Source organism: Pelophylax lessonae (assembly GCF_965119305.1).
Source record: "Pelophylax lessonae genome assembly, chromosome: 3".
Classification (NCBI taxonomy): Eukaryota; Metazoa; Chordata; class Amphibia; order Anura; family Ranidae; genus Pelophylax; species Pelophylax lessonae.
Window position 1 is genome coordinate 457,024,059 of NC_138770.1, and position 12,021 is coordinate 457,036,079.

The 12,021-nt window shown below is 38.8% G+C and overlaps 1 protein-coding gene across 4 annotated transcripts in view; it reads right to left on the minus strand.

The window, feature by feature from the left end:
- Nucleotides 1–4,512: 4,512 nt before the first annotated feature.
- SLC22A3 (solute carrier family 22 member 3) overlaps nucleotides 4,513–12,021 on the minus strand; it is a 364,734-nt gene continuing 357,225 nt past the window's right edge. For 2 of the 4 annotated variants that reach the window (XM_082251588.1, XM_082251585.1), the window contains 3 exons: nucleotides 11,894–12,006; nucleotides 11,320–11,419; nucleotides 4,513–4,759 (listed from right to left, as the gene is read on the minus strand). In XM_082251588.1, coding sequence (XP_082107714.1) covers nucleotides 4,728–4,759; nucleotides 11,320–11,419; nucleotides 11,894–12,006 — 245 coding nt within the window. In that variant the 3' untranslated portion in view covers nucleotides 4,513–4,727. Of the gene's footprint in view, nucleotides 4,776–11,319; nucleotides 11,420–11,893; nucleotides 12,007–12,021 lie in introns of all 4 variants that reach the window. The other 2 variants (XM_082251587.1, XM_082251586.1) reach the window with 1 other exon arrangement.

The following is a 12,021-nucleotide window of genomic DNA, read 5'->3' on the forward strand; positions in this document are numbered from 1 at the left end:
ATTTTAAATATCCAATAAATTTCGTTCCACTTCATGATTGTGTCCCACTTGTTGTTGATTCTTCACAAAAAATTACAGTTTTATATCTTTATGTTTGAAGCCTGAAATGTGGCAAAAGGTCGAAAAGTTCAAGGGGGCCGAAATACTTTCGCAAGGCACTGTATATATATATATATATATATATATATATATATATAAATAGAAAAATTAGTGACTTGTAGTGATAATTAAAATGCAAATAAGTGACACTTGTGATTATTCATTAAAACTTTCGTGGCAGACTTCCTGATGAGGCGATAACCGCGAAATGCATTGTGGTCTTCTGTAAACCGGAAATCGAGTGAACCAGCGACATCATTTCCGCCTTGTCTGGAACGCACGCCACCGCTGCCATGCTACCAGGGCTGTGCAAGGAACTGTATCTTATCACAGAGCACCAGAGCTGTCACCTCCACAGACCCCAAAACAAACAGCGCTTCCACCCAGTGCCAGGAAAGGCACTATACACTGTAAGCAGCCAATTTTATCTTTATTTTGTCACTTTAATAAAAACGGATTTACACTATATTTTGGCTTCCCCACCATATTTTTTCCATATGCACCTGCTTGAGACCCATATCCTGTGGTCCAGATCCAGATTGGAACATCTACCACCTATTTCGGATTGGATGAGCGAGCCCGGGGGAGGATTGATCCATCCTTAAAGGGATCAAAAGCGATTTAGGTCCTTGTGACCTAAGGCCATCTGGTAAGAAGCAAATATTGCTTACTTTTATCAAGAGCACAAATTGGAGCCCAAAAGTACTTTGAAGATTTTTATTGAATTATTACTGACTTTTTTTCACAAATTGCACAAAAATATATATGAATCACAGATTTTATTGTTAATTCATATTTTTATGCCACAAAAGTTTGAATGAATAATCACAAGTGTCACTTATTTGCATTTTAATTATCACTACAAATCACTAATTATATATATATATATATATATATATATATATATATATATATATATATATATATATATATATATATATATATATATATATATATATTTTCACATTTTTTTACTAGGTTGATTCTATTATGAAGGTTTATATTAAGGTATTATAAATGATTTTAAGGTCCACCTTTTACCTATTTATATATTAATATAATTTATTGGTAAGGACACTATATATATAATACCCTTATTCACTTTAAATACCATCACTGACAATCAGCACACGTATGTCATGAACCAAAATCATTACCAGCACCTATTTTTTCTTTCGTTTAACATTTGTAATTTTAGTGGCCACATACCACTAAAATAAAAAAGGGCAGCAGGTATTTCCACCATACAAAGGGCCAAAACATTAAAACCAAGCGCCTTCACATTTAATAACTAACTATGAAATTGTATGTGCTGATCCAGAACCGTCTGACTTTTGCACAGGTCCACCATGTGTGGAAGGCAGTGCTCACCTGTCCACATCCACTGAAGCAGTTGGGAGATGCGTCCCGAACCGCAGCCGCCAACCTGACCGGGACCATATACCACCTCAAAAACACTTTGTAGTTAGCTTCTATTAAAGACATATTAAGTATGGATTTCGAGTTAAACTGAGCTAGAGAGTTCCATTCTGTTCGGTCTAGGTCCTCACCTAAATCCTCCTCCCAGCACAACATATAAGGAAGTTTAGTCTTATCTTCATGTAATATGTTGTAGCTCGTGGATATATAGTCCTTTTGTTTATCAAACGTGCGGCATAAGTACTCCATAGGGGTGGAGGTGGTAATGTCGCAGCTGCGCTTGAGGGAGCTTATGTAATGGGAAATCTGGGAGTATTGATAGTATTCTCTCACCGGGAGAGAGTGTTTCTCCCGCAATTGAGTTCTAGTGAGCAATCCCCTGTGGTCACACAGATCCGCTAACCTAAAAAATCCTTTATTCGTCCACTATTCGAACGCAGAGGGACAGAGGCCTGGAGGAAACAATGGGTTGCCCAAGAGGGGCATTAATGGAGCGTGGGGGGACTTAAGGTATATATTTTTGACAATCTATACCATATTCCCAAGGACAGGGACAGGGTGGAGCGGAGGACCTCCGGTCTTTCCTTGGCCCGCAGCCACAATACATGGTGGATTGGAACATTTGGTAGGTGTGCTGATTCCAGTTGCATCCAAGTTGGGTGAGGGTCCCGGGAGTGATAGCGGATTAGGTGGGTGAGTTGAGCGGCATAATAATATTTCACCAAATCGGGGACCCCCAATCCCCCCCACAGACTCGGGGCAATACAAAAAAAAATTTAGACAAAAGGTTTCCTTTTTACATAAAAAACATGCCAGGACCGAAATCCCAGCAGGGAACTAGGTCCTTACTCCTGACTAGGCAGATAAAAACTGAATGCCTATAGCAGAAGTGAGTGGATGTATACCCCCAGGGACCACCCCATAGGCGTGGTAAAGATTTTTCCTACCTAGTGTCCTTCTCCTGTAGGGGGCAGCATAACCCATTGGTTAAGAAGAATATGGAGCTGTATCTGTCAATGAACAATAGAGAAAATCTTTTTTTCAGATCCTCAGAGATTTTTTTGCCATGAGGTGCCATGTTGAACTTCTAGTGACCAGTATGAGAGAGTGAGAGTGATAACAACAAATTTAACACACCTGCTCCCCATTCACACCTGAGTCCTTGTAACACTAACGAGTCAGATGACACTGGGGAGGGAAAATGGCAAATTGGAACCAATTTGGAAATTTTCACTTAGGGGTATACTCACTTTTGTTGCCAGCAGTTTAGACATTAATGGCTGTGTGTTGAGTTTTTTTGAGGGGACAGCAAATGTACACTGTTATACAAGCTGTACACTCACTACTTTATATTGTAGCAAACTGTCATTTCTTCAGGGCTGCCACATGAAAAGATATATTGATTGCCATGTACAGCTGCTTCAGATAATATGTTTCATGTTCAAAACTGAACTGAACAAGCTGAAGATAGACAGCCAACCAGCTTCTGGCTTCAGCTTGTTAATTAAGCTTTGAAAATGTAAACTAAAAACTGAAGCAGGTGTACATGGCAAACAATCAGCTTTGCTTAACTCCAGTTATGATAAATCCCCCCTAATATGCATCTACAAAGCATTCAAACATGACCACTGTCTTTCGGAAACAAAGGGACTGAAAAAACAAAACACACACATAAAAATAGACATATACAGTAATAAAAACGCTGGCAGAGATTCCAACCTATCCCCATTCTCCAAAAAATGTTTTATTGTTGTTGTGCTTCTAGGGGAGGTTTTAATGTTACCTAGCTAGATCTAACAGTAAAAAGCTGCAGTCTTATTTAAAATGGTGCTTTGTGCTATTGCCTAATAAAAGATCGCCTACATAAGTTAGCAACAAAATATAGCTATCATAAGGGAAGACTCACAGTTGAACTCTATCAAGTGTCCAGTGTGTTTTAAAGGTTATTTTCATGTTACCAGTGATTATGATATTAACAGTGGACAGAATTAAATTATACCCCATAGATGGCATTGCTCGTCATAATTATTTTAGTATGGTTGTTCTGTTTTGCTACAAACATTACCTACAAGTTATGCTCAGTGAACCTGGAGAAACCAATAAAGCATTTACTAATATAGAAAAAACAGAATCCTTGGTCAAATTAGAAATCTCACATGCAATTTTTAGATGAAAATTTAGTATGACATTATTAAAATTACAGTATATGTATTGTAGGTCAATTTAGAAAAAGAAAAAAAAAAACACATTCCTTTGTGCACTGCTTTTCTCCTGAGATGCCAATGGCCTCCTTATGCATGACATTTATCAAACAAAAAAAAAAGCTATTTTTTTGCAAACCTCATGTATTTGTCCTGTGTGAATGCTGGCAAACTGAATATTACTAGGCTATTTTCTCTCTAGGTGGATGTTCTTCATTCATAAGAATAGTGTCAATCAGAAAAACCTCATATTATGGCCACTAGATGGACCCAGCTATTATATAAGTATTTCCTATGATCACCAGCTCCACCTAGTTGCAATACTGCAATATTTCCATACTTTTTTCATACTATCCTTATAATTAAAAAATATGCATCCTAGCAAAAAAATAGCCTACTACCTTACCAACCTGGTAATATTGCTGTCATTCGCACACAATGAATATACATGTAGTTTTGCAGCATAAAAATCTGCAATTTTTTTATTTTTTTTTATAAATACACTTATAAGAGCTAGGGTGATTCCAGCAGCTATTTTGTTTTATACAGAGCAGCTCCATGTGTGTACTGATCACCCATGGCAAATGGCAGAACTGAGGCCCAGTGTAAAACAGGACAGCAATGTAAGTACATGTAACTGAAAAAAATGAAGATTGCACAGCAAACATGCTAAAATTAACTTGCACTTTAAGAAAACTAAAAATATATTTACGTGGTAACTCTATAACATTTCAAAAAGTTGATGACATTTTTAAGATAAAATAGTAAAAATATTACTTTGGAATAAAAAAAATGTAAATGTTTAAAATGTACTATGGCAGTTCTTGACATTATTGGGAGCTGTATTATAGAGCCCATTACAGATTTTACATTTTAACATATACAGTATATATACACATATACAAAACAGGTAGCAGACAAATCCTGATTAACTTTACAAAATGTTTTGTCTCATTTAAGGTCATAATCTTAAATCAGTTTTTATATGGCCTTGGTAAACAGCAATGTTCATCTTCTCTTTTTCCCCAGGTTTTCGAGTTCTAAAATAAAGGTTAACTAAAAGTTAAAATAAAACATTATTACAATAGCAATGCAAACTAACAAACAATTATTAATAAGAGAATCTAACATCTGCAGACTCTCTCTCTTGTAACCCTCTCCTCCTCAACTTTTAGTACAGAAATAAAGCACACCACTGCAAAGTATCAGTTGTTATCGGGGGTGTTTTCTGAAAGCATTGGGCCTGTGTGCAAGATCATAAGCGAGGCCCATTTGTCGAATCAAAGAAAGTGCGGAGTGTGCACTGCCCTGCAGCAAAAAAAATAGGTATGTCTTATAAGGGATGCAGAGTTCCTTGGTCAGTAGCAAGGGAAGCAGAGTTCCCTAATCAATAGCAAGGGACGCAGAGTCCCTTGGTCAGCAGCAAGTGACAGAGAAAGTGTTCAGGAGAAAGAGTTCAGGATAAAATGATACAATCATATCTCCCTGAAATCTTTTGTAGCAAATGGGCAATATGACCAATAAATGATCCCTTTCATCAAAGAGTATTTCGTCTTGTTGGAAAACAATAAGGAATTTGGTTAGAATCAATTTTTTTTTTTGTTGCTGTGGAAAATTGCCTTTTTTAGCCCCTTCATGAGTTTGAGTTTCAGTCTGTGCTGGGAGCATGCTTTGTAGCACACCCTCAGCAAAAATATAGCTGCTGGTCCAGTAGGAAGGACTAGGAGGACTGTGATTGGGCTCAGCAGTTGCCAACCACAGTCTTCCTCCCACTGGAAACAGGCACCTTCCCTGCAGTACCCAATGTCCCTGTATACAAGTGCTGGGAGGGATCTTTGTGGCAGCTGCGAATAACCATCACATCAGCAGCAAAGACACAACCAGCAAAACAGATTTCCTCACACTCCTGCAATGAGTGAGGCACAGTGAGCTCCATACCCCTTGAAGCTTGTGTGCACCACACATATTGCACCCATAAAGGATAAACCACTGATTTGTATCTTGAACTATAAAAAACTCTTCCCAACCCCCGTCAGTTCACATACTCAATCAATGTCTACCATTGTAGACAATTTGACAAACAGTTCTTGTATATATTACCACTTCTTGTGGTGGCAGCAGGTTGAAGTGGTTATACCAGGATGATGCCTGCAGCTACAGGCATCATATCAGTATAACATTTTTCAGCCGGCGATTCTCTTATGTAGAAGTGATTTGAGTGGCTGTAAAGCCACTCGATCGCTTCTACAGGCAGTGGAAGGGGTCCCCCCCCTTTACCAGGCTCACATGTCCAATCGGGGAGGCCAGTAAGGATGCATCAAGTGGTATCCATTTCCTGGGACACAGTTAGAAAAACGGATGTTATTGCTTCCACTGTGTGATGTCAGAAACCGGAAGTAACCAGAATTTCGTTATTTCGATACAGCGTTAATTTTTTTTAAATAACTTAAATAAATCATTTACATTTATTTTCCAGGGTCTCCACTTAAATTCACATTCATTTGAGGTTGTAAGTAATTTTCTAGCAAAAATTGCTAATTTTTACAGGTATGAGGGATATCAGAATTAGCCCTGGCAGGAACTAGTCAAAGTGACTTTTTTTAGTGGATTTTAGTGAGTGGCATTGGATGCCCTCCCTAAGCAGAATTATGAAGCATATGCCTATGGAAAGGGGTGAAAGAAGGTGGCACACATGCTGCAGGAGGTCCTAACAGTGGCAGAACTACTGCCATACCTGCCCACGCTGCCAATATGGGGCTAGGGGCAGAGAGGTACCTTGTCAGGACCAGAGGTGAGGAGTCCATTAGTGTGCATCCACTGCCTGCCATTCTGTTGCCTGCACAGTGCTACTGCTGCTCTGTTGTTGTTCCTCCCCTGCCTTCCTCCTGTCAGTGAAGTGCAATTCTTTGAAGCTAAGTAATCACCTCTTGATGTCTGCCTGATAGTTCTAGCTCTGACATTAGAGCCAGTAGGCACTGAGGGGTATAGGTGAGTATGCTGCCAGTTCAGTTGCCTCCAAATAATGTACATTGAAGGCATGGGGGGACAATTAAGCACACCACAATGCATATTGTCATGGAATCTTGGGGGGAGCGGGGGCGGGGTCTCCTAATACTGGCACCAATGAAGCTGGGGGAAGTGGAAGTTATTTCACTATTATAACTCCTTACCCCAGCTTTACTGGTGGCAGTGTACCTAAGGCCCCTGCTTTCCATAGTTTCTTTGGTGGCAGCGGCAGTAAAAATGTCACTGCTACCAATGAACCCGGGGAAAGGGTGGCTTGGAGAACAAAACATCTCCACGTATTGATTATGCAAGAATGGGCTGCCATCAGTCAGGACGGGGCCCAGAGTTCAATTGACAGCAAACCATGGCGAATTGCAGAGGTCTTGAAAAAGAAGGACAAGAAGGGAGACAGCAGGGAATGCCACCTAAGTGTAGAGATTAAAAGTATTTAATGCACACAGGTTAAAACGCACTTACAGGATGTAAGGATGAAACAGGCTCATCAGAGTGGGGAGAGGGGAGAAGGCCATTCCGATCCATCCCTGGATTATCACGTCGTCCATGGGGCTGTGATGTTCAGATGCAGCTCCTCTGATCGTCCTGTGGCCACCAGGAAACACACCAGTGTGGAACACAGGCAGAAATTACGTTACCGGATGGAAGAGCCAGTCGGACAGGAAAGCAGGCTACGCGCTTGGAGCTACGGCTCCTTCTACAGGCCTAGAGGGGAACTGTTCCTAAGGTGCTATTTAAATGTATTGTCATGGGACTACAACAGCCAGCCACAGCAGGAACATAACGGCTCTAAAAAAATGGAGGATTACAAGTAATATTTGGGCATTAGGAGCTAGATTCAGTAGCATTAGCAGCCAAGTGTGGACAGTATAAAGGGAATATTACTCATGAAACACATAATATTAATAAAAAAGATATAATAACAATAGAAAATATATTATAAAATTAAAAAATATATTAAAAAAGTGATGAAATGTGTGTATTACATGAGGAAAAAAAGTGTTCTATACAGCATAACTGTTATCAACAATTATAATATAATAATTATAATCACATATAAATAAAGTACAAAAAATCTGCGCTCGATATAAATGTATGTAAACAAACATGAATAATAATTAGTAAACAGCTGCTAGCACGGGCCAATAGACAAACCACCCAAATAATAAATATACATATAGTGTAGCGTTATCAAATAATGGTGAAAATGTAAAACACAAGATAAATGTGACAATAAAAATCAAATGAAAGTCCATAGAAGTCCAGAAAAATAAACTGGATTCCAGTGACACAGAAAAGCATATTCAACAGAGGGAGAAGCCACAAATCAAAGCATGCATAGAAGAGCCAGCTTCCCCAGATCCTTAATGTGCAGCACCAACAACAAAGAGGATGGCAGCCAACCGGAGTGTATTGGCTTCCAATTTAATGAAAAAGCCAGATGCGCTGTAGGAAAATATCTACTCAAGCAAAATCATGCAGGTACTGGTTATCCGGGCATGCTTCGAATCAAAATATCATTCCAAGTGTGTACATATAACATAAAAAAAAATCATAATGTAACACCGTATATAAAAAAGGCTATTTATTGAATAAAAAAGTGCACTCACATTTCAAACTGTTAAAACGAGTATGTATACAATCCAAACGATTGCTGCAGCGGTAGCTTTAATCAAGAGAGCAAACAGCAGAGGAGCGTGGTGACGTCACGCCTGGTCCCACCCAACACATTTTGGCATATGTTTGACATTATCAGGGGTGTGGTTACCAGACGTGCATCACGCTGTTATATACCCAAGCTTAGTATGGGCTGAAGTATGCATTCAAGCTCAGTAAGGATGGAAGTGCGCATTCCTATACTCCAATGCAGCAAGGGCAGAAATATGCATTCATGTGTATGTGTGGCCATTTGCTATCTTGATTAGAGCTACCGCTGCAGCAGTTGTATGGATTGTATACATAACTCGTTTAACAGTTTGAAATGTGATGGATCTGGGGAAGCTGGCTCTCCTATGCATGCTTTGATTCATGGCTTCTCCCTCTGTGGAATATGCTTTTCTGTGTCACTGGAATCCACTCTTCATTTTTTATTTGAGTTTATTTTTCTGGACTTCTATGGACTTTCATTTGATTTTTATTGTCACATTTATCTTGTGTTTTACATTTTCATCATTATTTGATAGTGCTGCACTATATGTATATTTATCATCACATATAGTAGATGTTATAAAGGAATATTATTAAAGGTATAAAAAAATTATTTATATAGGCTGGATTATTATTAAAAAAAATATTCATTTTAATTTTATTTATATAATGTTTTTATATCTTTAATAATATTTCTTAATAACATCTACTATATGTGATTATAATTAAATTTGTTAATAACAGTTATGCTGTAAAAAAACACTTTTTTCCTCATGACATACACAAGTTTCATCACTTTTTCTATATATTTTTTTATAAATGTTGTCATTTTATTATATATTTTCTATTGTTATTATTTTTTCATTATTATTATGTGTTTCATGAGTAATATTCCCTTTATACTGTCCACACTTTGCTGCTGGTTTTCAGGTCTTCTAATGTTACTGAATCTAGCTCCTATGCCCAATTATTACATGTAATCCTCCATTTTTATTAGAGCCATTATGTTCCTGCTGTGGCTGGCTGTTATAGTCCCATGACAATACATTTAAATAGCACCTTAGGAACAGTTCCCCTCTAGGCCTGTAGAAGGACCAGTAGCTTCAAGCACGTAGCCTGCCTGCCTGTCCAGCTGTCTCCTCCATCCGGTGACATAATTTCCACTGGTTTGTTTCTTGGTGGTCACAGGACGATCAGAGGAGCTGCATCTGAACATCACAGCCCTGTGGACAGCGTGATAAACCAGGGACGGATCGGAATGGTCTTCTCCCCTCTCCCCACTCTGATGAGCTTGTTTCGTGCTTACATCCTGTAAGTGCTTTTTATCCTGTTTGTAATAAATACTTTTATTCTCTACACTTAGGTGGCACTTCCCTGTTCTCTCCCTTCTTGTAATTTTTTGCAGAGCTGGCTATACTCTGAGGATAGCTGCCACTAATCATCTTGTACTACCTTTCCATATATTGATGGACTAACATATGGTTTATACATGAACTATTGATCAGATTTATTATTATTGTTATTTTCATTCTGATCCAGCATCACCTTTGCGCCAAAAACAGTGTTTTTTGCTTGAAAAAGAAGGGTCAACACTGCAAATATTGACTCTTTGCATAAACGTATTATAATTGTCAATAAAAGCCTTAAACACTTATGAAATACTTGTAATTACACTTCAGTATACCATAGTAACATCTGACAAAAAGATCTCAAAACACTGAAGCAGCAGACTGTGTTATTCTCAAAACTTTAGTTACACTGTGAAATTAGAACCCCACTTTGTCTCGGCCCAGCTTCCTTTGTGGCAGTGCTGGCTATGAAAAAAAAACACCTTTTATATGTTGCTGCCCTACTGCTCTTGAGTCCCGGTTCACACTGATGCGAGTGCGGGGTTCGCATGTAATGTCGGAGCGCACTGCTCCTTCATTACATGCTATCGGCTGTGCGGTGCGAGTTTAGCCATACACTTTGTATGGCTAAATTTGCACCGCAGCAAACACGCACAGGGACCCTTTTTGGAAGCCGCATCAGGATCGGATCGCACAGCGGTTCACACTTGTGCGAACCGATCCTGTGCAAACTGCACGATCGCACTGCGATATGCGATCAAACTGGGGGTGTCGTTAAGATTACATTGACACCCCCAGTATATCGCATATGGCAGTGTGAACTGCCGGGGGTGCGTGTGCGATGCGGGAACAGGCTGCGGATTCGCAGCCTTCCCGCATCGCATAAGTGTGAACCGGACCTAAATGTACTGCAATTGCTTTCTAATAATTCTTGATGAAAATACAATTTTTAAAATATTTTTGCAAGCAATCATGTGATAGCAAAGCTACAGGGAGTGTGTCTGTCTGCAAGGCTGGAAGTCAGTAAAACTGTTAAAATGCCAAAAAACATCTATGAGCCTTATGGATGCTGTCTAGATTACTTCACTGCTCTAAGATTGTCAGCCCTACACACTCACCTGAAAAGAAAAAGGGTATTTCTATTGAGATTTTCTAGAAACTGTGTGCACCATTGGATAGTTATTTAAAAAAATATTCTGGCTAACAATATATGTTAAAGCTCAGGCCCTATTCAAGAAGTAATAGTGTGGTAGGGTGTTGTTAAATTACTTTTTCCCATTTTTGGGAAGGGACCTCCCAACATTTTTGCAATGGGTTCTTGAGATTTCTAGTTACGCCCCTGGGTCCCCTCACAGACTTATCTTGTGGGGGGGAAACAGCACAGTAGGGATTTTCCAAGGTTTTTGCAGCTGCATAGATGAGTATATTGCATAACAAATGATCTACATGAGATCGTTGCACAAACAACTATTCTACACATTGCACTAGTTTTTGGTAGCCATAATAGTAATTTCCTTGCTTTCTTATTTTAGAAATGCCACTGCTGCTATGACATCTACCAGTTAGTTATGGACTGCACTTACCTAGCAAGATTTTCAACATCTTCAATTGTTTCTGGTAAGGATATTCCCATTGTTTCAGGTAGCAACATAACGAGACCACCACAAATAATACCAAGAATTCCTGAACAAAATAAATGAAAAAGGTAGCATTTTGCTGATGTTCATTTTTCTTAGGCTCAATATACACCATTTTAATGCCTTACCAAGAGTTGGTGGATGCAAAGCCATTTTTTTTGACTGGCACCCTGATAATGCACCATGCCAACAGACATGTGTATCATATAACGCTTCTAGCCTTTACTTCCATTTTGATGAGTAATTAACTCTTGCAATGTGGGAGGCTGTTTTTCTATCCCAGCAGGGAACAGGAGCATTACAAGCAGCAATAAAACCAAATTGCTCCATCACTGTATCCAACTGCTCTGCAAAAATGGGAGGTTGTCTATGCCTGGTTCCCATTCTTATTTTTTTTAAAGTGATAATCATTTTACCATTTTGTTTTTGGGATGTGTATGTATTTCGATTTTCTACAATGTATATTTTTGAAAATTAAAATTGTATGAACTCTCATAATTACAGAACTGTACAAGCTTACCAAATATGATGAGCGGCAGCTCCACCCATATTTCAGCCAACCGGAAGAGAAGAAAGGGTGCAATAATTCCTCCAAAATCACACATTCCTGAGCATAATGATACACCAAAATTTCTAGGAGTAAAAAAT